The 25181-nt window shown below is 37.7% G+C and overlaps 1 protein-coding gene across 4 annotated transcripts in view; it reads left to right on the plus strand.

Annotated features, from left to right (window-relative positions):
* ADGRB3 (adhesion G protein-coupled receptor B3) overlaps positions 1 to 25181 on the plus strand; it is a 701435-nt gene that overhangs the window by 667266 nt on the left and 8988 nt on the right. For all 4 annotated transcript variants that reach the window (XM_019537601.1, XM_019537603.1, XM_019537600.1 and 1 more), the window contains 4 exons: positions 1300 to 1395; positions 3658 to 3697; positions 6463 to 7106; positions 18900 to 18935. In XM_019537601.1, the coding sequence (XP_019393146.1) occupies positions 1300 to 1395; positions 3658 to 3697; positions 6463 to 7106; positions 18900 to 18935 (816 nt within the window). The remainder of the gene's footprint in view (positions 1 to 1299; positions 1396 to 3657; positions 3698 to 6462; positions 7107 to 18899; positions 18936 to 25181) is intronic.

Genomic DNA, 25181 nt, shown 5'->3' on the forward strand with positions numbered 1-25181 from the left:
TTAGACCTCACATAGCTTTAGATATTCTTCACTGTAAAGTAGTTGGCTAGAAAGTTTGTGGTAAATGAACACAAAAGACATGAAACAAAGTAAAACAATTTACAGTGTTTTTATCAGAGATATTCTCAGCTATGATCCCAAGCCACAATAACATGTTCTTTCCCACTCCAAAAATATGTTTTGTCTTTCTCCATTTTGAATTTGAGAGAATGCAACAAAATGTGATTACAGTGGATGGCAGAAGAATAGGTATTGCATTACCCTTTTTCTCATTGTTTACATGCATTTTTTCTTAGAAATTACTCTTTGGTAATAATATACTTAGGTAAAGGATTCTTAACAAAAAGTGTATACTATATTTTCATAGTAGTAATTCCTGATATAGGCTCAAGTTTTTGGAATGAATCTTTATATTTCCCCCTAAAAGTGATATTTATTAGGATGCATGAACATTTGTGTGTTCATTCTAGAAGAGAGGCACATAGTAAAAATGTATACCTTTACTGAGTAACAAACAAGTTGCTCATAGTTAATATTTTCTTCTCATTTGAAAGGTGTCACTGGTGCTACAAATTTAAGGGCAATTCCCTCTACCTAAAGCTAAAGAATATAATAGGAACTAACAACTTCCTGAAAAATATATTTTTAAAAGGTGATTAATAGTATGCTGTACTTCTGATGGCTGAAGTATAGCTACCCTCTGGGTGCATTTACAGCACACTCCCTGGGCATAGTGCACCACTATGGCAACGTAGCAGTGAAATCTACCTATGCAACATGAACATGGTGCAGTAACCACCCATACTGCTTTAGTACTTCCAGAAGGACATACTAAAGCACAGCACCATAGCAACAGCGCCATATGGCAATATGTAGACACACCCTCTGAGTCTTAAATTTGGTCAGGCATGCAATACAACTTCAGTCATAGTAGTGAAGAAAAAGTCCATTTTATAAGACTGCCTTGTGACCCCATACCAGAATAAGCAAGAGACCATAACCAAATATAACTGCTAGAGACAATGGCTCCAAGTAATCACTTTGCTCTGACTAGCACTTAGTCCATTTACTGACATATAATTCTATAGACCAGATCTGATATATTGACAAATTTAAAAAAAAAACACTAGCATACAGCAAGAGCGTGAAATGGTAGCGTTAAGCGTTTGTGTTTATTGGCTGAGACATGTTGAGTATCCTAATGTAAAGCTAAGGGTTATATCTTCTCATTACTTGCATTTATAACATTTTTAAAAATGGGAACAGAATTAAACACTAAACTTGATATTTTTTTTACAGGTTCAAGATGCATTCAGATGTCGATTAAGAAACTGCCAAGATCCAATCAACGCAGATTCTTCTAGTTCTTTTCCTAATGGGCATGCTCAAATTATGGTTAGTTTTTATATTATCCTTGACTTCTAAATATATGTTCCTAGCCACAGTAAAATGTACATACAATACTGCATAGATTAAGTATGTGTACATGAAATATTAATATAGTTCATAAGTATAAGTCTGACTTCAGCTTGTTATCTATTTTCTGAAATTTCTTAGAAATGTTCAAGTTGTTGGTTCAGTAGTCTGTTGAATAACACTATCCTGTGCTAATTCTCTGCATACCAAGGTACTAAAACATCAAAGATTCTGCCTTTGTGGACAAATGGAACAACAAAATCTGTGTAGATTGTGATTTGTCAGGGTTAAATGGACAAAAGAGAGCAACCTCCTGAATTTTTATATCCATAAGTAATAGTAATACTCAATAGTAATCTTTCTAGGAAACTTAACAGGATTCCTGCTTCCCCTGCTTCAAAAGAAAAATAAAAGAATACATCAGACTGTCAGACTGAGAGAAAGGTGGGAGGGGAGGAGGTGGGAGTCTATAGGAGGTCTGTAGAGAACTGGCTAGCAGGAATCACTGAAAGCATATGCATATTGTTCTGGATTTCCTAATAATCCTAGATGTATAGTAGGCCTGTGTGAAGCTTCTAGTATTAGCTTCAGATTCAGATCCAGCTGATTTGGGGGACAGTGATTCAAACTGGTGATTTGAATCACTGCCCCAAATTGATTCAGCTGAATCTGATTTGGAGATTTGGCCGCTGCTGAATCAGCCAAGTCTCCAAACTTGCCGTATCCCCCACCTGCTCTCCCAGCCCTGTCAATGGCTGCCCCGCCCAGCCCCAGCAACCCAGCTCTTTAAAAAAAAAAGTAAACCCCGCACTCACTGGCTCGTGCCAGGTGGGGCTGGGAGGGTGATCCCTGCTGCACCCCACTGCTCCACACCATGTGGGGGGGTTCTGCCACAAGTCCCCAGAAGCGCCTATGGCTGTAGCCGGTGAGTACAAAGCTTTTTTTTTTTAAAGCTCCAGGACATGGGCTTGACAGGGCAGCCAATGACAGTGCTGGGAGAGTGGGCAGGGGTCAGGGGCACTCAGGGGGGCTTGGGGAGCAGGCAGGAGATGGGGCCTGGCTGGAGTCCTCCCCAGTCCCCCACCCCCTCCCCCTACTTACTGGCATGTAGTCTGGGTCCAGCTCCCTGCAATGGTGAGCAAGGACTGAATCTCTGAATCTTTCGCCAAATCTTTTCCAAATCGATTCAGAGGCTTCAAATAGTTTCAGGCCTTTTTATTGGTCTCCTGATTTGATTCGGATTTGGAGATTCAGGCACCAAATTGGGCCAAATCTCCTCTGAATCAAATCAGCACCTGAAGCTTTACAAAGCCTTAATGTATAGCAGTGCCAAAAACTGACCTCACTGATGATATTGGGAGTTTCTCAACAAACATGGCCAGGTCCTAGAAGATGCAATGCTGTCCTAGGAAATACCTTTGAAAGAACTGTTGGAGCAAAGGAAGTCAGTGTTTGGATACCACAAGAAAGAGTTGGCCTTAATTAAACAACTTTTTGTAAAAATGCCTTTTATGTGGAAACAATTTATCATTTTGTTATTTAATATATGCACATCAATAAAGCTGTACAAACTATGACGGCAAAACTGAAATGTTCTTAGACTCTGTTCCAAGTTAAATAGTATTTATAATAACTGTGAAGGGTGACCTTGGATTTTTAAGTATTCACGCTTTATTCTTAAATCTGACAGGCTCTTTTTCCCCTCAGATGAATAATAGCTCCTTTAATGGGGGTAATGAGCTTACTTTAGTTGCAGGGATATATAGAATGTAAGATAACAAATACTACATTTAATAAGAATATTTCAGATAGTCAATTAATTTAATGAAGATTACTCATGATATTGTGTGGTCCAGGTTCTTTTCTCCTCTTTATGTAATCACTTTGAAAAGCTTCCTTTAAAATGACCTTTCTACGGCATATTAGAAAATTCTCTTTCAAGTAAATATGAAACTATACACTGTGTCATCGTACCAAAATTACATACAGTATTTCCATCTATTTTATACTTTTTTTCCAGTCAGGCAGCATATTTTGAAAACAACCTAGTTATACTTTAGGAAATGTTGTATTGCTCTACTGTTATAAAACAATAAAATCCATCTTCCTAGCAAAAGGAAACCATTTATAAGATACTATGACTCTATAACTAGAACATTTTGGAAACATAGGTTGGCAGACAATATTGCAGTTTAGTTTTTAGTTAATAATAAAAGTCTTGTTTCATTGTTCTTGTTACAGACAGATTTTGAAAAAGATGTGGACATTGCTTGTCGGTCAGGTAAGAGTATTGGAACAGTATGTATTAAAAAGAAATATATTCTTGTCATTGGGAAATAAGGGAAAGAAACAAAAAATATCTGGGTTTACCTCATTACAAAAAAAAAATTATTTTATTTTTTTACAGCAGCGATGCCACTATACAGATATATTGTTCTCACTGTAAAATAAGATCATCCAAGTATCTTTTAATAGAATTCAGTTAATTGATAAGCATTCCACAAGTTTTTTTGTACCTTAGAAAACAGGTGCTGTCAACTTGACACAAACAAAAAAAATTACTTTCCCATTAACACGCAAAATATGAAACAGCCATGCAAACAAAGCACTGAAAATTGGTTTTCTAAGGGCACTTTTAAATCAATGCAGACAATATAGAGAGGCTATATCAATCAGTGTATGTCCTAAAGAGGGTAACTTTCTCAAGATCTATCTAAAGTTTACAGCAGATTAAGCAGCACAGTAGCGGAAAATAAAAATGTATTTTTAATTCCATATTATAGCTACAAATTATTATGCTACAGCATCTCAGCACTCTAAATTATAATTGGGTCAGCTTTTTTCTGCTTGTGCATGTTAAAAACACTATTCTTCAGTAATTTATCCAGTCAGCAAAGTTTAAATGTAAAAAAATGAAAAATGAATTATCTTTGCATTCCATTGGAAATGTTCTGATATATTTTTCACAATGAACATTTTTTCCTTATTTACTAATGTTTACTACTACTAATATACTTTGGATGAGGCAAAACAATGAAATATAGAAATAAATGCATTCCTATCACTTGCATCGTGAAAAGTCTTAATCTGTGTAGGTGCATTTGTAAGCTAAGCAGTACAGAAAGTCATGGTGAGGATACCCTTAAGAAAGATGCTCTTAATGCAAACATGAGTGGGCTTCACAATGAAGAATTAAGTGAGTAAAATTCAGTTTCTTATAATAAAAGGTTTAACAGTAGGTGACTGGCTGAGGTAGCTTGACATGTGTGATTAGTAACAGTGTAATAACCCCTTTGCATTACCTAAAATAGACTTTATTTTTATTTTATTTTTCATTTTTGCTATGTAATGGTATTGGATCATTAAAAAGCCCCAAGTTCTCACTTATGTATCTTTGCTTTAGGCAAATAATTCACTCTTGTAATTGAAAAATTAGACACAATCATGTATGATTTAATACAATGGGATGTTTTAGTGAGGGGATTATTATTCTTCATATCAGGGAACTGACACATACAGTAACATCTGGGGCATCATGAGCCTCAGGATACAGAAAACGGACTAAATGTACCACTTTGGGTAATTCTGGACCTCTCATTATCTAACCCACACAATCCTAATTTGGGTGACCATGCCAGAGCTATTATATTTTAATACATACCTTTAAAAAGGAAAGAGGGGAATGGTCATATGCAAATAAAAGACTGCCAGCATTACTCTTTAAATTGATTTTTTTTTTTTTTTTTTTTTGCAGACACTTCAGGTCCTAAGACCAAATCTTTACATTTTTTTAAAAAACAAACCTTCATGACAGTGTTACAGGGCTGGATATGGACATTTTTCTCAACCCTTGATTGGGCATTTTAGTGCACCTGAATGGTCTGTAGACAATGGACAGATTGATAACTTTTGTAATGGAACTGTGCCCCATAAAATATTGAACACTGCTATAACCTTGACCAGAGAGACCTTCATTGAAAGTAGAGAATGGCTGTTTTATTATAAATGTTTATGTAATATAGAGACTTTTCAGGTACAGTGAAATACATCTCATTGATGTAAGAGGTTTACTTGTCTTATTTAGTTGAGTGTTACATGCATTCACAAAATAATTTAATATAGGAGGGTTGCAGAATTGAGTGGAAAAGAACATTTAGGAGCAAAGTGAGAAAAACACATATGCTCATCTGTGCAGACATTCAGGGAGGTTGAAGGAGGTGAAAAAATGGTGGGCCCAATGTAAGCTGGTTCACCTGAGTAGAAATGGGTTAACCTTATCTAGCAAATGTCTGCACACATTCAGAGCACAGTCCCTGGATTGGGAAACCCCAGTTCCCCGCTTCAGCCCTGGGACTGCATTCTGTCTACACTTCCAACCCTGACTGGCTATTTTTAGCTCCCTGATCCTTCCTATCTCTGGACAAGCAATGCACACCCCCCACCCATGCACCCACCAACCACTCCACCCCCCACATAGATCTGCTGCCCCAGTCCCATCACCCCCCACCCCCAGACTAGCTAGACTCAACTGATCTCTCCTGCCCTTCCTCTCACCCAGGTAACCAGCACCAGCAAACACCTGTACACACTGCTCCCAATCTACAGTCACACCACTTAAAGCAAGCCACATGTAGACCAAGGGGTTATACAGGGTTGATAAAAACAGCACAGATACCATAAAGACTATTTTTTGGAAGACTTTAAACAAGCTCCGCATAACAGACTTCTGCTTAAACTGTATGTTACCTAAGAGCTATGTTAGGAAATAGAAATAAATGAAGTACTGATTTTAATCTATATAAATAATCCAATCTAAGGCAGAGATCCAAGTCAGTTACATACTATAGATTAGAAGAAACTGATTAAATAAAACCCCTTTTAAGGTCATATGTATGGAAACAAAACAGTTATTAAATGGATAAAAAAAGAGAACCGGAATCATACTCATGGAGGTAATATGGGTAAACAAAAGCATAGCACTGTCAAAGGAGCAGCAGCAACCAGAACTAATTTCTTGTTATTAGAATCCTGTTCTCTTATTCACAGTTCTACATAAAGACATTGGACCTTGTAGAGCAGCTACAATAACAGGAACACTCTCTAGAATATCACTAAATGATGATGAAGAGGAGAAAGGAGCCAACCCTGAAGGAATGAGCTACTCAACATTGCCTGGAAACATCATTTCCAAAGTCATCATTCAGCAGCCCACAGGCCTCCATATGCCTATGAGTATGAGCGAGCTTGCCAATCAGTGTTTGAAAAAAGACAACAGTGAATTGCGGAGGACTGTTTATTTATGTACTGATGATAACTTGAGAGGTGCGGATATGGACATAGTCCATCCTCAAGACCGAATGATGGAAAGTGACTATATTGTTATGCCCAGAGGCTCTGTAAGCACCCAGCCATCACTGAAAGATGAAAACAAAATGAATATAGGCATGGATACCTTACCTCATGAAAGGCTGTTGCACTACAAAGTTAACCCAGAATTCAATATGAATGCCTCTGTAATGGACCAATTTAATATAAATTTAGATCAGCATCTTCCCACGCAGGAACATATGCAAAATTTACCCTTTGAGCCCCGCACAGCTGTAAAGAACTTCATAGCTTCAGAGTTGGACGACAACGCAGGGTTATCAAGAAGTGAAACTGGATCCACGATATCAATGAGTTCCTTAGAGGTCAGTGATACATAAACAAATTTCATGCTCAGTTGTTCTAATTGTATAGTAAAATAGTATTGTGGCTTCTTTAGTACAATCATGGTTATATTTGAAGGGTACTGGTCATATCATAATTAAGACTAAATTACTGTTTGGAATTATGTATTGCTGTTTGCAGTCCTATAAAATGATATTAAAAGCAGTCAGAATTAGAAAAAATATCAAAGTAAAGTTCCTAAATTATTCAGAATGGAATTATACTATCTTGGAGTCGAAAAAATTCATCTATGCTGCAAAGTATTTATTGATCTATAAGATAATTTCCATTGGATTACTCTGAGCTCCTATGAAAAAAGAAAAATCTAAATGAAGGCAAAATTATAGAGAGTATTTCTTATTTATATTTATCATTTAATGTGTATAAAGCTTTACCAACAAACTAGGATATTGGATATGATTTTGTTCACAGGTCTATGGTATCTCTCCATGAAGTAATCCACTTCGCATATATAGGTGCTCATTTGTGCAGACACGTGTACAATTGATATGCACAGCAGGTGCTGATACATGTCTTGCAGAGTATCCTAGGTGTCAATCTGGGTGTAAAAGTAAACTGACCCATTTTCTTAAAGAAATGCCAAAACATTACCAGACCCAGTCTGTAGGTTTTAATCACGGTATATGAGAAAACTACTTTCTCTTTACTTATTACATGAAGATCAGATACTGCCGTCTTTATGCAAACCGTCAGTGATGTCAGTAGGAGTTTTACATTTATATCAACCAAAGAATTTAGGCAGGATATGAGTTTCCCTTCTCAAGAGATGCCTCTGCAGGCTTTGAAAACAAAACATTTCTTTCACTTTCTATAGTAATGTGCTTGTAACATCACAAACTGTTGTATGCAAAGCATATAGTAAGTAAATAAATTAAAAGAAAACAATTATTGAATATAGGATTTGTTAGATAAGCAAAGGAATGATGACTGTTTTACAAGCTGTATTAAAATGTAGGTATACAATCTTTGACAAATGTCTTAATTTTTTTTCAGGTGCACCCAGTTGAATGCATGCATAAATCAGAGCACAAATTTAGCTTAATTTTGTATGCATTTAAGTAGTCCAGTGCCTAAAATGTAGGCATCTCACCCTTAGACAGGAGTCCAATTTGAATAGGTGTAGAGGCCTTGATATTACAGTCAGTGGAGAAATTTAAGCACCTCCAGGGAGCAATCCAAGTTGACCAAGTTTAGGTGTCTAGGTGTTCTGTTCAGAGAATGAGTAGATATAAACACCACCAGAGCATGATTCAGAAAGCCTAGAGGTAGCTTAAGTGCATCAAATATGACATATTAAAGACAGAGATATCCTGTTCCTCTCCAGAACTTAGGCACCCGATTCAGGCTGAACACTGCACATCTAAATATACTTGCTGTGCAAGAGTCATGTTACCAAGGGAGAAAGCAAAAAAAGAATATGCCTTTGAAAACAGTGACATTACCACTAGGCTACAAAGATGTGTCAAGTTATCCAGTGTACAGGCACACTTCCCATTTTTATAGGCCCAGTTCCTGCGGCTACTTTGAAAATACATATTGAAGTCTGTAAGTATATTGTTCTACTCCTTTAGATTCTAAAACATTTATTTCATTTAGATAAGCTTTTCAATTCATATTATTACCAGGACATTTGGCAAATATATACAATTGCATTTGTAATTCTGAATTCTTTAGACTACTAGAATTCTATAAACAATATTTTATTGAACACAAAATAATTAACATGTAATCTAGACATTGGAGAACATAGAGACTGTAGTGGTACACAGTGACTAAAATGAGAAACTGCCTTGTCTTTTGTGTTTTTATCATGGTTTTCAGCAGTATGTAGAGCATATGTAAAACGAGGGGCCAAAAATAAGTATTTGCCAATGAACATCAGAACTCCTAACAGGTCTATAGCTAACCAAACAAAAGTGTGTGTAGGAAGAAGTCAAGGTAGATTCCTACAGATGTCATTGATTACATTTGACTAGATGGATGAAACTTTATTGATGTAAAGGCAAATTTAAGTAAGGATGTGGAGGAGTTTCTTATGTCTTTTATCCAATGCCCTCTTCCTCTGTGTTGAATATATTATGACATTTCAAAACTCAGATTTAAAGTAAAACTCTGTTAGATGTTATCGATCTGCTTTTACTCACAGAGGGGAGAGAAGTGATCTTTGTCTCCCACCCTGCTTTTCATAGACAGAGTATGCAAATAGAAATGAGAAAACCTTCCTTCCCAATTAAATACTGCTGCTGTTCTACCAAGATCAGGAAAGGGCTGGCTGACATCCAGAAGCTCCTCTGTCAGGGAGCTCCCACTTCAGGTTCTTCAGTCACCAGTTAGAGTGAGGGGGAATGCTTCAAGTAAAGGGGACTTCTTCCTGCAAATTCAGCACATGAGTTGAGTTCCGTACACTCCTCCTTACTTTAATCCCTGATATTGTAATGCTCTTGCTGTAATTCATATGCCACACTATTATTTTTACCATGTAATTATAAAGTAATCATCAGTTATAAGGTACAGAAAGTACACTTGGATAATTTGTGACCTATGTCAAATTCAAAATTTTAACAATTAAGGTCAGTAATTATTGAATGCATAATACAAGAAAGAAAGTTTGTTTATAAAGCAATTAGATTGGTTAACTGGGAAGTTATTTAGCACAGTACAGAAGTAGTTTTAAGAGTCCATTTTCAGCAGGATTCGGATTTTGATTATATTTCTGATTTGTGGATGCAGTTTTTCACCCACAAATATTCAAAACCACAAAAATAATCATGCCTAGTGGTAACAAATTTATATAAACCTATAGTGTAGTTTCTGTATATCCTGCTGTTATTTATTTTTGTTTTTTTCATGGGTACAAGTATTACAAGCCATGCGATTGAGCTAGCATTGATGCTAAATTTTAAAAGCTCAAGCTAGTAGCTAAAATACCTTAACAAAACGTAGCATTTACTTTAACATTCCTTTTCACACTTATTACTGAAAATCAGAATCTTGGCTTTTACCAAACAAATGTCTTATACTGTTGCAAACATACCTATGATAACAGAAAATAAATAATATACTTGAAAATTGAAGGTATTTTGCTACCAGGGACTAACATTATTAAGGTTTCTGTGTTTACAAACCTCCAATAATGTTCCGTGCAGAACAAGGAGTATCAGCTTTATCATAACAGCAATTCAGGTCAAATATATGAGGCATATATCATAAAAACCTGACTCTTCTTTCTGTCATAGGCTTCACTCTAATTTACTAGAAACTCTAGTATCTAACTAATGTTTTCTTTTAAGAAAAAAACATTTTATGGAAAACAATTATATGGTTTGTATTACAGAGAAGAATTGTATCCCTCCAAAAAAAAGTTTTTTGATAGTGTTATAATAGTTACACAGAAGGATTTCTCAAAAGTGTGTACATTTAGGAGTCTGCAGGTTATAAACATGCAAGTACATACCACAGAATACTTGTAAACACATGGCAGGCATGTTCATGCACCACTAAATTTCTTCTGCAGAGTAATTTAACATCTGGCTAATCTCCCATACCTTCCTTATATATATGGATTGAAGATGACTCTACTATCTTGGCATCAAAGTATCTTGGAGCATGTCATTTCACTTCAAAGTGTTTTTAATTTAATGAAGAAAACTCTCTGAATGTACTCTCGTGGAATGGTTTTTGTTTTGCAAGTGCACGTTTAAAGTGCTGTGCTCATTAAAACCAAATTGCTTTGAAGTGAAGCAGTGTTCTCAACCACTTTGATACAGAGGAAGGTTAGGAAGATTTAAAGAGGAAGGAGAAGAAGATCTATGCAAGCAATCTCCAAAATATGTAACTTCCAAGCTATGGTAGTATAAGAGTGATGTTGTAGCCATGGTGATCCAGAAATTATATGATAGCCAAGGATTTCTTAGGGTGATACCTTTTATTGGACCAACTATATAGTTGGGATAAAGTTAGACAAGCTTTCAACATATTCATTTGTCATATTCTTTCTTCAATGTTCTCTTTAAATACGGGATCCCCTTCATCTGGTTTCATATATCCCATCCTGGGATTCAGTTTGCCATCTCTCATTCCCCATATTGATTTTCTAGTCCCTGATCCTGAGAGTTCTATGGATATAGCCTCCTGGAAGCCATATCCATCCTATGGATACAGCGTCTTGGAAGTTGTTTGCATCATTAAATTAACTAACTCAATACAGTAATACATTGAGACCTTCTAGATCTCATCAACCACAGTTCTGATATGTGGTTGAGAAGGTCTAGATTCAGGAGAATATTATTACAGACAGGAATATGAGATAAATGAGAAGAGTGTAGGCACAGAAAAGATATAGGTAGAAGCAACAAGCAAACACACTTGAAAGGCAAAATCAGAAACACCAAAGGGGAGAGTGGAAGAAACTAAAAATTAAAAGGACAGGAATAGAAATTAGAAATATAAATTTAAGACCCATGATATAAAAATAAGAGATAAAGGTGGTAACAAGAGAGAACAGGAAAGGGGAAAAGAAATATACTGTAAAACAGTAGTTGTCAAAAAGGTACTCAGGCACCAGGCAGTGCAGAAGTAGAACGCAATCTCATCTTCTTTTGACCTACCATACAAGAATTGAAACGAAAATGAGAAATAGAAAGGGAAAAGCATCATATGAATTTTTGCCTGAAAATGCTTCCAGATTTTATTTTTAAATCTTCTGAACTCAGATTGCTCTCTTCCCTTCCTTTTCTGATTTCATTTTCAGTCAGCTGTAGAGGCATGTCTGTTTGTCAATCACGTCACTCTCAACCCTAATGAAAGTCTATACCTATTACAGCTCCATAAATGTTGGCTGTGGCTACGGTTCAAAAATTGCCATTCCTTCTTTTTCTGTAACTGTTACAAGAGCAAGAGGGCATGCCACCAGAGGGAGTGAGGTGTTGGGGTATTGGTCCAGAGATGAGTTCAAGTGTGACTTCAGTCTTGTGCCAATGATTTATTCCCAATCAGCTCAGCTGAAAATGGTTACCTGCTCATTCTGACTGGGGGGTCAAAGGCAGCCAGACAGAGTACTTTCTACTTGCAGTATCTCTCTTCCATGTGCCATTAGCTGTAATATCCTAACTACACTGAGATAATGGGCCATCTAGACTGAGTAGAACTCTGTCTTTTTTTCCTCAGGATTGGAAGTTGAATGAGACATTAAAAAAACATATTTTAGTAATTTATTATTTTTTAAGAAATGCCATATTTTCCCCATAGATTATAGCAGCTCAAAAATATTTATGGTTTGCTAAGTAAATGCATATATAGGAGCCTTTTTAAAATGGAGCCTTTCACAATAGCTTAGAGGTTTATCTGATGTTGCAATTACACTATAGGTTGGTGTTCTAAAATTTTAACTCACAAGACTTCCAACATATAGGAAGCTGTTCACTTGTCCCTCTCCCCCATAAAAATATTCTTTACAGCTAGGTCTCATCAAAGACTAATTGCTTGCCCAAACTTGTATAGAGAAACTAAGCTTTTTTTTCAGTTACAGGCATATAAAAAGGTAGTTTAAAATCAAAACTTCTCTTCAAATTGCAAATCTATATCTTCAGAATACCTAAAGTGATTTTTTTTTTTAATTTCATAAAGAAAAAAAATCCTCCCTTGGGCTGAGATCTTTTATGTTAAATTTAATCTCGGAGTGAATTGTAAACCACTCTTAATAAGAACAGTTTGTATTAATGGAAGCACAGATATAGCCTTCACTATAATATGGTATCCCTGGTTTCAATTATGCTTTGCACTATGTAATACAGCTTCAAGAATATCTTATATAATTAATCAGGTAGCAAGATACTGCAGACTGGAGTAGGAAGAAAACCAAGCATTCATCCGTTTACACAGATGGAGAAGGATTGCATTAGTCATTTAGTGAGAACAGCTCCTTCCTGGTGCCAGCAGATTAGGGCATGTTGGTGTATGGAAATTATCCTTCAGTACCGTTCTATTTTTGTTCCCCAGTGAACGGAGCTCAAAGTTGCTGTGGAATTATACAGAGAAGCAATACACGATTAGGACAGAGCAAAATTGATTTAAAATGAATTACTGCTGCAGACCTTCTTTCCACAGACTTTTACTCTGATTTTCCTATAAAAGCTTTTTGCATACAGTGGGTTTTATCAATCAAAATTAGACAGCTGTACAATTAGGAATGGAAAGTCATCTGCCAGGTCATCTTTTAGATACCCTTATTGATGCAGGATTTTTTTCTGGTGTAGTTCCCTAGTTCCTTATCCAACCTCATTTTCAAAGTCCCTAATGATGGGCCTCTCACTCCTTTCCTGGAGAACATTCAGCAGGTCAATGAACTTCATGGTGGGGAATATTTTCTTCACATCGTCTAAATTTTCCTTGATTGCTCCTGAATTACAGCTTCTCAAACATCTCCCTCACCAGTATTTTTTTTCATTATGTGATGTTTATGCCCTTCTAATATTTTAAACAGCTGTTTTGTCTTTTTCTGCCACAAATCATTGTTGAATGGAGCCACATAGCTTTTTGACCTTTTCCTCTTAATTCAGTTTTATTAGACCCTTACTGGTTTCTTTCATTGCTTTGTTTTGTGTTTTCTCCAATTTACTGACATTTTCTTTATTATTGCCAGGTCCAGGGCATTAATACAGCACTCTCACTAGAACAGAGTAGAGAGGGATACTCATCTCCCTGGCCAGAAACATGCAGCCTGGACTTTTTCTGTTAGCACATTGAATTGTAAATTGATATCCAACTCATTGCCCACACTACCCCTGGGCCTTTTTCAGCCTTACTGCTTCTCAGATATCTCCCTGCCACTGAATATTTGCATGATTTTTACCCTCTCTAGGACCCTTTAGAGCTCACTGTTATTTACAACACCTTTAAATAGGTATCATCAGTGTATTTTGCTTCATGTGATGAATGCTATTTCTTCCAGAACATTAATAAAGATACCACATAGTGCTGGGCCTAACACTGAACACTGAAAAAAACCTATATATCTATATAAGCTGTCTAACCAGCAGCTTGTGGGCTGCATGCAGCCCTTTTCTTGCCAGTGGAAACCCCACATGAGTGAATAATGTGCCTGGATTTAAGACACACACACACACACACTTAAGAGGTAGATTACCTGTGCCACATCATCCCTGCATTATATCATACAGAAACCAGTAGAATTTAAAATGGCAATAATGGGATCCAGAAATAACAGCTTCTGAATTGGCTTGTTAGGAAATTATCTGATTCTCTTATGTCAACGTAGGGATTCTTGATGACTTCTGTACAAATTGAATTAGGCACCTAAGCATATTTTCTGTCCATAAAATAGCATTAAAATTGTTTTATGTTATCAGTGTGGTGGTCAACAAGACCTGATCCTGTTTTTGTTACCAACAGAGCTGTTTTCAGAAACTCTCACCATAACATGGGGGTTAGGCTAGATGATCTGATCAGGTCCCTCCTGACCCTATCTACTATGAAACACTACTGCCACTCTGATTTGTGACAGAGAATTTCTTTGATGTTGTTAGAAAGAATCTGTATTTTATATAGCCATCAAAAATAAAAGCATGGCAATAATATTATTTAATATACAGGTAAAAAATAAATGTCCTCATGCTGGATCCATTGTGGTCTCCAGAACAATTCAGACAGACAAAATAGCTTGCTGAGTCAGAGTGATAAGGAGCTGGCGTTATCCAAAACCAGTGACATCTCTCCAATCATATTGCAGTGAAACATGGTGCAGAATGCTAGTTACTCACTTTTACTGTGCAGTTTAAAGCACACAACAATAGAGCTGTGTGGGTGCTGTAGGCTAATCACCTAGGTCTGCTTATACACAATGCCAGTGGTGCCTGTGCTGCCCATGAGCAGGCACACAGGCAAAATACAAAATGTTTTTTTCAATGCTCCAATTTTCCAAGCTGCTGTTTCTGGCAAACTGTGTTTTTCCAAACATTCTATGTTTGACTTTAAATCCTCACTGAAGCAGTTCAGTAAAATTAGGTTTATCACTGAGCTGTGCTTTAAAATAGCTTTTTTCAAGGAAAGCTGTTCTTCTAAACTTTACCTCATTATCTGTTGAAGGATCATTTTTTCCCTTTTGTGACCATAGAACCAAAAATAGTGCTATATATCATAGGTGTCCACTATTCCTTAAAAATAGATCCTTCCTTATTGGGATTATAAAGGTCTCTTAAGATATTAATCCTTTATAAAATTATAGAGTCTCTTTCTGCTTTTTTATTTTGTAAATGTTTGTTCTTTTTAGATTTTCTTGTAATTGGGGGTTGTGACAGAACTGGTCCAATTAGTCTTTACATAACCCGTGTAATCTATGTATTGTGACAAGTAAAGTCAAGCCTTGCTGGCAGTTTAATAAAGGACTAACCACAAATCTAGAATTTTTCAAAAATGCTATTATAATTCCCTTCTTCCAAATTCTCCAGATACCAGCAATTCCACACTGTTCTCCTTAACATCATTACAAATGGGAGCTAGTTAGTTTCAGCCAAAATAATATCCTTCCTCCCCCCCCAAAAAAACCCCCAAAAGACTTTTTCACTCAGTGGAAATATATTTGAAAAATAAAACATTTCATTTTTTATCAAGAATTTTGACACCAAAATTTGGAGACCAAGCTTCTGTGAAAAATGTCTGTTATACCAATTTTCTTTCAGTGTTCAGTTGTAAGATGATAAAGCATGTTAATGAAACTCAGAAAAATTTTAAATAAAAACAAAATATTATTGGTTTCATGTAACTTTTTCACATGGAAAATCAACATTTCAGTGGCACCTCATAATTTCCATGCTCAGCCAATTGCCAGTCAGCTCAGAACACTGTTCACATTACCTTTCTTTTTTTAAAGCCCAGAGATTTTGGCCTAGCTAATGTATCTTGTGGACCTTAATGTAAAGGACATCACCTTTACATGCATGAGAAAGGAATGGTATTTTTCAGCAAGCATTCAAACTACCTCAGAAGGTTGTGATCTAAACCTAGTGGCAATCAACAAGAGTTTTTATGTTAATTTTAATGAGTTTGGATCTTGCCCCAAGTGAAGAAAGCAAGTTTCCCCTTTTCCAGTTTAATGCAACTTTACACTTCCTGCACTCTGTGTAGTGTCAGGGTTGATGGTAGCCTTAGAGTTTAGATTCTGTTTGTATGGGATGGTTTGGATAGGGATGATCCTGCCTAAGGCAGTGGGTTGGACTAAATGGCTTCTGGAGGTCCCTTCAAGCCCTACTTCTCTATGGCCAGGTACAGACATTACACTTTTACCAGTATAAACGATCAGAAACTGGTTTATACTTGTAACAGAACAGAATTTCAGCACACATAGACTGCTTTAAAAATGAGGGAACTCAGTTTAAAATTTGCCCCCACCACCAAAGGGCAAACATTTTCCATTTACTACCGATCTAAACTATGCTGCTTACAGAAAAATCACATAACTTAGATCGATTCTACTTCAGACTTTTTGAAATTTTGTACCTAGCCACTGATTATATAACTCCAGGGTGGGTATTTCTACACTTGTTTGTGCCGCAGTCCCGGGAGCTTTTAAAAGCACCCGGCGCTGTGGTGCATATAGTTGCATAAGCGATGAAATGCATGTCAGCACTGAGACAATGGTGGCAACACACTTTTGAACTAAAACACATCAGAGGTGTTTTGGTTCAAACGCACACTGATGCCATTTTCTGTGGGCATTTCACCACTTATATAACTGCACGCAAAGCAGTGCTGTGCAATGCAGTGCAGTGCAAAGCAGCACGCTGCACGCAAGGTGGTGCATCGCGGGATGTAAAGGTATGTGTATAAATGTCCATAATTACTACCATGAAAGTAGCCCAGAAAGGAGAAAAGCAAGAATAGTCTTTGGGGATGAGTGGGAAAGTGGACTTGCATTAAATAGGGGTGGATCCAGAGATGGTGAAGTGGCATGGTTGCATGTCCTTTTCAGACTACACCACAGGAGTAGCAGTCCAGGATAATTTAACGTCCCTGAATCAGGTAAGAATCCCCTTCCCCCCTTCTTCCGTCATGCTTAACAACACATTTGCTCCCTTCCCATTCTCCCCTCCCCTATCCACTGCTGCTGTCTCCACTGTCTCTCACTTTTCTGGGTCAGGGGGAGCTCCCGAACCATTCCTGTCCCATTCCAGCAAGGCAGCAGGGCAGTGGGCAAGTTCCTCCTTGCTGCCTGAGTCCCCCCTAGGGGTTCCTTGCCAGGCCAAGAGCAGGCTCAGTGAGGGGGACACTGCCTGCCACCACCACTGCCTCCAACTGAGCTCAACTCCCCCCACAGCCCAGCTGGAGTGGGTTGGAGCAGTTCTGGGGTTCTCCCCACTCCTGGGGCAGCCAGAGACAATGGTAGCAGTGGACAGGGGAGGGAGGGAATGTAAGGGGAGGGGACATGCTGCTTAGCATCAAAGATAAGGGAAGAAGTGCCAAAATCAGGGGATGAGTTTGGATTTTTTACCTGATTCAGGGACTTAAAAATTCCAAGGCCACTGTGGTATGGACTTCCTGGCAAAAGCAAAGCTGGGAAAAGTGGCTACAGCCACCCCTGCAGGATCAGTCACTATTCCTGCACTTCCCTTTACAAAGTCATGGATCTACTCATGATACTAGAGTCTGAGACAAATTCTCAACCTTCCCAGGACTCAAGTAAGTCCCATTAGCAGGAATGATATGTACTACAACTGCATGTCTTTATGAGATCAGTGAAATTGTGGCTAGGCTCAGGTATGCAGCTTATGATTGATGCAAAACTGCAAAGGACACCATATACAGGTGTAGAGTAGATTACTGCAAGTTGATTTCTTCACAATAGAAATCATTTCTCTTTTCCTTCACTTTTTCTCCCCTCATTTCTCCCCTCATCCCCTATTTGCTTTCCCTACAAAAAATCTCCCAACCATAGAGCAAATCCTGCCTCGGCTACTCCTGCCATCTAAAACTTCCTTCCAGCCTCCCTCTGCTTTTATCTCATTTTCAACATCCAACAGAAAATAGATATGTTATCCTTCCCTACACTGCTAATTTCTCTTTCATTCTGTTACTCTTTAGAACTGTGCTTAAAAAAAGAAAAACCTGTAAAGCATTCTGAGTTACATTTTACAGAAAATGCACTAGCAAAAGTGACACCGTTGTAGCACAGGTATCTGTAGATGCTTCTGCACATGACAGCTGATGATTCTCACAACTGAAGAATCAATTTTCATCAGATTTTTGGACTACGGTTTGTTATAAATGTGAAACTAATGTGAATTCAAATGGAGTTATTACAAACAAGCAGAAGTCCCAACAGAAGATACAAAGATCTTTAGCTTAATTCCCTTTCATGTACCTCAGTGTATATCAGGTGCAACTACACTGAAATTAGTAAAGCCACACTAGCATAAATCTGATGTAAGAAAAAGAAAAAGATATATTCTAACTAACCATGAAAGCTAACTGATAAATACAATAGAAATCACAAACAGCTGCAGCATCTTATAGCATAAAGGGTCTGATCATGTGTAAACTAGGAAAGATAAATGCATTTCTAAAAACGTTTTTGTGATGCCATGAGTTATGCTTCAATTTTCAAACCAAGATATTCAACTTCCTTATGAAACTCTTAATGTAAATTTATAATAAAGGAACTGAGTTGTTATTTAGATTATGATAAATAGACCCCATGCTAATGCACTTACTATTTTCTTTCTTTTTTGAATGTCTAATAGAGAAGAAAATCACGTTACTCGGACCTTGACTTTGAAGTAAGTCTGGCTGAATTATTCCTACTTATTAAACCTGTTTTAATAAAATTAAAATGTGAACTGTTAGCGTTAATGTATTTTAAACCATCTGATATAGTACATATTATTAGGATAATTTAATTGGGTGCTACATAGAACACGATAGATACTTCATTAAGATTACTTTGGTGTGAGTTGCTTGTAAAATGTTTTCAGATCAAATCTTTGCATAGTACTAAAGAGTCATTGTGGCTTCTGTTCTTAAATTCCTGCACCATTTAAGATTAGTCTGTTTTTCCTTTTTATAAATCTGTTAATTTTTGGTGGTGGTTAATGTTGTTTTTCTTTTTGAAAAAGGCCGTCTCTGTTATGGTAAGTAAGGATAGTGTCGTAGACAACCTGCTTCATTTAGCAGTATCTCTTCCTTTGGGGTTTCTCTGGATATTGGGCTTTTAAGATTTTACAGTTGATTACTGATTCTGCTGGTGTCAAATTCTGAATGCCGAAGGGCCATCACTGGGCACCTGCTCTGTGAAATTTGGGTTTTTCTAGGATTTCTCAGTTTGGAACCCCAAATTTGAGAGGCAGACACTTTGTAGAAGGCAGGACAGATTTGCATCGTAATTAAATCAGAGCTGTATAGTTTGAGCTTAAGCTCCAGCTTGAAAGCTCATGCTATAGATCTCTACTTCAAATCATTTATGAACTTGAAATCTATCCTGCCATCTGCATGACTTCAGACTAACACAGCTAACTACTTCTTCATAAACTTTGTAGTCATTTATGACAAAAAATAGCTTTGGCTGTTAGCTACTCCATTTTATGCAGGCACAAACACTGTGGAGGTCTTTCAGTTTCCTGTTTATTTGGGCTTGGCTGTAAGTAACTACATTCACTAGTCAAAGCAATACAGCATACAATGTTCAGCAGAATAGTAATGATTTCTGGATTTTAAGTTTTGCATAAACTGTGGGGTCATGAATGTTAATAGTTTGATATAATTCATCATGCGTTTCTCCAATGAAACTGAACTCTCATACTGTTTGCATAGAGCACCAGTCAGTCAAGGCCAGATTTTGACAACCTGTGAGCACTATACAACAACCATAACTTTAAAAAAAGTATATGCTTTCACAGACAAACGCAAGAATGGATTTTTCTTTTTATGTTGAGAGGCATATCTTGCATCAGAGTTAAGAATCTGGCTTACATTTATTGCTTATGGGTTGCAAGAGCTTTATTAATACCTTTATTACGTCCTTTAGTAGTGGTATGGTTTGCTCTTGAGTTATACGTTGTATGAAATTTGAAGCATAAAATATGAACGTGACAACTAAACCAAAAAGATTTGCAGGATGAATACCTTTAACATTTAAACATCCTAAAGCACAGACTATATTGGGTGCCATAGTGCCTCCAAAAAACGTAATTCAATGAAAGAGATAATTATTTTAGGCATTTTTTCAGGACCCAATCATTAATGTAGAGTAGAGTCTTTTTACTTAGAATGAGAGACAGCCTTTGTGTCACATGAAAAAACCCAGCTCCCACAAGTTAAAGTCATTTCTGTGTAATTACAGAATTTGCTAAGAATTTACAAATAACTCTATTGTCTAGCCTGTAGTAAAATTATTTTCAATTTGGGCCCAATAAAATTGGCATTTCAGATCTTTTTTTAAATTATCTTAGTAACAGGAGAACAGAATTCCTATAAAAGCCTTATTTTAAGCATAAGACATAATTCAGCCACTTTACTAGTGGTCGTGCTTTCAAGTTGGGTGATTATATAGAATGTAGACAGGCCCAGGGCAACAGCCCAGATCATTAGTACCTGGAGCCATCATGGTAGCTAAGGTAATTCAACTCATTGGTTAATTTTGCCCTGTGGCAGTGCCTTGAGGAGGAAAATATGAATGCCCTGAAGGGGCACATATGAACAGGTACAAAAAATGTCTCTCTAAAAAATCAATTTAAATTCCGTTTTGGAAAACAGCACTAGAATCATAATTGCACTGTTATTCCATGGTGTCACTGCAGGCAAGAGTTAGGGTTGTTTGACTTTTAAAATGCATTTTCAGATCTTAACTTGTTTGGATTCCTTTGAAGTTCAACATTACCTCTAAATATTTTGAGTTTGTAATGCTTGTTTTGTGGATAATTACTCTTACACACCCCAGATTGACTCTCAAATTTAACACAATTTAATAGAATTTTCCTTCAGGAAATATACATACATTCACACAAAAAGGGAAAAAAATGAGAAGAGTATCAATAAAGTTCTAAGGAGATACATATATCTACACGTACATACAAAGGAGGAAGAAAAATATATATTAGTAACAAAATCTAGGTGAAAAGTAATTCTAAAATTATATAAAAGCAGTACGAACACAAAAGAAATCTGAATTACTCGATTCCATTTAGAAGGTCAGGAATTCAGTGCATTTGTCTCTGAGAACATTCTCTATGGCAACAGATATTAAAGCATCCTTCCTACCAGTCAATTCAGCACAAACAGTGACAATATTGTCCATATTCTGTTCTCTAGTGTCATCTATCCTGTTATACATTTTCAACTGACTCACAAAGTGCATGCTACACCTTTTCCTTGTGTTTGGTTAGCAGCTACTGCAACACTTATAATGTTTATACACACACACACACACATATATATATCTGACAGTACTTTGAGCTAGGCTGAAATGGGCCATATTTTATTCGGATTCAGCCCGAATCAGGGACAGTGATTCAATTCTTTGGTTCAGATCACTGTCCCGATCTGATTCGTCCAAATCTGAATCTGAAGATTCAATGCTGATTCAGAGAATCAGTGATTCGGCCATTCCAGCTTTAAAACAGCTTTAAATGTTTTTTCTACAGACCTCAAGGTACCAGGCGTGGCTTGTGAACGCTGCAATGCTGAGGCGGTTAGAACATCCCACAGGAGCGCAGGGGGTACGGGCGGGGCGGGCCGCGTGCTTGGCAGTGAACCCAGTGGACCGGAAGTACTTCCAGCCCACTTCTGGATCCACTGAGGAGCACATGGTGGGTCCCTCTACATGCCCCTGGCTCAGCATTTGGCCGCAGGGGGACCCAAGGAGCTCCATCCACCCCAGCATCGCAGCATTCACAAGCCGCCTGGTACCTTGAGGTATGTAGAAAAAACATTTAAAGCTGTATCTATGTCCGAATTGCCAAATCTTTCCAAATCTCTCTGAATTGCTTTGGAGGGTTCCGATTTGATTCGGATTTGGAGATTCAGCCACCAAATCGGGCTGAATCTCTGCTGGTATAATCAGGGACCAAAGCTTCACATAGCTCTACTGTGTACCCACAAAAGGAGACTAATAGAATAGAATAGAATAGAATAGAATAGAATGATTTTTATTTGCATCATAATTTAATGTAGGACATCTTGAAGGTTGTTTTGTATCACACTGTAATTTGCTAATGTGACATACATGTCAAAAAGCCCATTAGCATAGCTGAGTTTCATACATGATATTTAATGCCCTGGCAAACCGAGACCCCAAGACTGGGGGGAGGCTCCCTGATCTCAGGCCTCCAAAACCTCATGACTTTAAAAACTGCATGCACAGTTTTTAATAGTCCTAGGCACTGGGATCTTAGCATAAGAGAGCCTATCCCCAATATCAAGGTCCGAGTGCCCTAAGAAGCACACATGCAGCCCCACATACATGCACACATGGGAGCTGCCAGGCATGGAGATCTGCAAGTGCTGGGCAGGATGAGTTAATTGGCTCTTTGTTCTTGGCAAGTTCAAAGCTGCACCCCACAACTAGAGCTGCTGGGCCCTTGATTTCGAACTTGCAGACTCACATGTGGGATAGCTTCACATACAGGTCTACTAGGTGCATGGCTTTGAACCTGTTGATCAGAGGCAGCCAGTTGACTGTCCCCAAATAGCATCTGCAAACCCATGTATATGACAGGCCCATGCAGGCAGGGCTGCACCATGGATGACTTCCAACTTTCAGGTGCACGCAGAGCCTGGGATTGCAATCCTGGGTTTCACACATGCCGGCAAGTTGAAAGGGCACCGTAGGAAGGTGGCTGTGGGGACCAATTCCACATGCTGGCTCTCTGAACAGCCATACATCATTGGGGTTTGGTCCCTCATCCCAATAATCACACATCCTGTCATTAATGTGTAGCATAGCAGGACCTGTGATTGTTGGGATCCAGGATCAGATCCCATTGTACCATTAAATTAATGTGTGCCAGTGTCATTAGAATAGCTATTAGGCTGCTCAGAGCTTCATTATGAGATGAATCTGATCTCTGCCCATAACCAGGATCAGAGGTAATATTATATCTTTTTTGCTATCCCTGCTCCTAGACCTTGCCTTGAGTCAGATCTTCACATTGGGCGCTCTGTGTCTTGTATTTCCATGGTGAACAGTTTAACATTTCATAGCACAGCTGGTTCTTGGAACTACCATTATAACACAGACTAGAACATAAGAGTTTTATTTTGCAGGAGGAGAATGTCACTTTCATTGCCACTATGCTTTGATAGTTTGTACAAAGCAATCCAATTTTTTTGACTCTTGAAATCTTCCTAATGACCAGTCACAGGACTAACTCTACTGCAAAGGATTGATTTAAGATACCATATGTACCTCTAACTCAATGCAGATCAATGGCTTCCCATTCACAAACTAGAACTAATAGTACTAAGTACAGCTAACTGTCCCCCTAGTATGTAGAAGTACAACTAGCTCTATGTTTTAGACTCCTAAAGCCTCCCCTCATTCTAACACTTCAGTCCTTTCTATACTGTGTCTTTCATTAGTATTTTTCTGCCATAATTTATATATGCAGTCTATTTTATCACATAAAAGCAATAAAAAATGGAATATAACAAACATGGCCAGATTTTATTATGTGTAGTCTAGCATTATGTTTCTCCCTCTCTTTCCCTAAAGTTGAAATTATTACCGGCTCAACCAGAATTTATTTTTAGGACACCAGCTGCATCGTACTTCTTACCTATAAGATTCAGATACTATTTATTTTAATGACCAACCATATCTAGTCTGCCTTAGGGAATCAAAGGCAGAATACTGCCCATAAAAATGTTGTGGTTTTCCTGTATTTACACTCCATCTTTATAAACAAAAATCACACAGAACAGGTTTGATATTTGTAAATCCCTGTTCAAAACTCCAGATGGGTTTTTGCATCATGCTTCATTACAATCACAAAATATATCTGGTTCCTGAAAATGTTTCTATATCAAGTATATGAAGAATGCTTATGAACCATCAAGAACATGGCCTTTTAAAAACCATTCACTAGGTCTTTTTTACATTTACACACACTTTTGGTTAACAAACTAATCTTAAGTGTTGCTATCAATAGAGCATAGGGGAACAATTAATAAAACCCTCCCTAAAGAAAAAAATAACAGACATTTATTTGTATCCAGTGTTGTATGAAATGGCCCCTTTGCCACATGTTCAATATTCAGGGATTATCCACTGTAAGGAAAGTTAAAAAGCCCATCCATGGCCTTATTGATCTTAGGGAAATGTAGCTTTCAATCCCTAATACTGGAAAGACCCACAATGTTGTGGAAGCATGATATACTTCAATTACAGAAGACTAAAGCATTTCCTTTTCACTTTTTAGGTATTGCCCACTGCACTTTGAAGTTATCTTTCTTTGTGGCAGTGGGCAGACTTCACAGATAAGTTGAACATTAGAAAACATGTGTTATTTGAGGTAGGAATTGGCAAGAATCTGCAATAAAATATTTACTCCCGAGGAAAGAGATTGAATCAAATCACTTTTTTTACAAAAAGGAAGATTTAATTAGATGAATAGGAAAGGAGGCTAAGACATCAAGGACAACCTTCTGAGAGAGCACTGTAGATGATCTAGGAGCTGGGGTGTACAAAATAAAACATTCTGATCTTCTGAAATAATACTCCTGATACATCACTAACTGTGAATCTTTCCTGATAAACATAGCAGAGGATTTCCATCCAGTGGCAATGTGTAGGGGAGCACGTGCACCCCCTCAGAGCACTGGTGCACCCCCAGACCAGCCATGCTCCCCGCTTAGGTGATGGGCAGGGGGGAAGGCGGGAGCACCAGTGCCCCACCTGCAAGTGCCAGTCAGGGAGTGGGAGCGCTGGATGTAGCGCTGTGGCCACTTCCGGGAGCACCATGGCCACTTCCTGATCAGCAAGATTGGCCTTGGGTTGACACCCCGGGCCCCCACCACACCCTCCACTCAGC

This window comes from Crocodylus porosus, unplaced genomic scaffold, assembly GCF_001723895.1.
Source record: "Crocodylus porosus isolate Cpor-Errol unplaced genomic scaffold, CroPor_comp1, whole genome shotgun sequence".
Classification (NCBI taxonomy): domain Eukaryota; kingdom Metazoa; phylum Chordata; order Crocodylia; family Crocodylidae; genus Crocodylus; species Crocodylus porosus.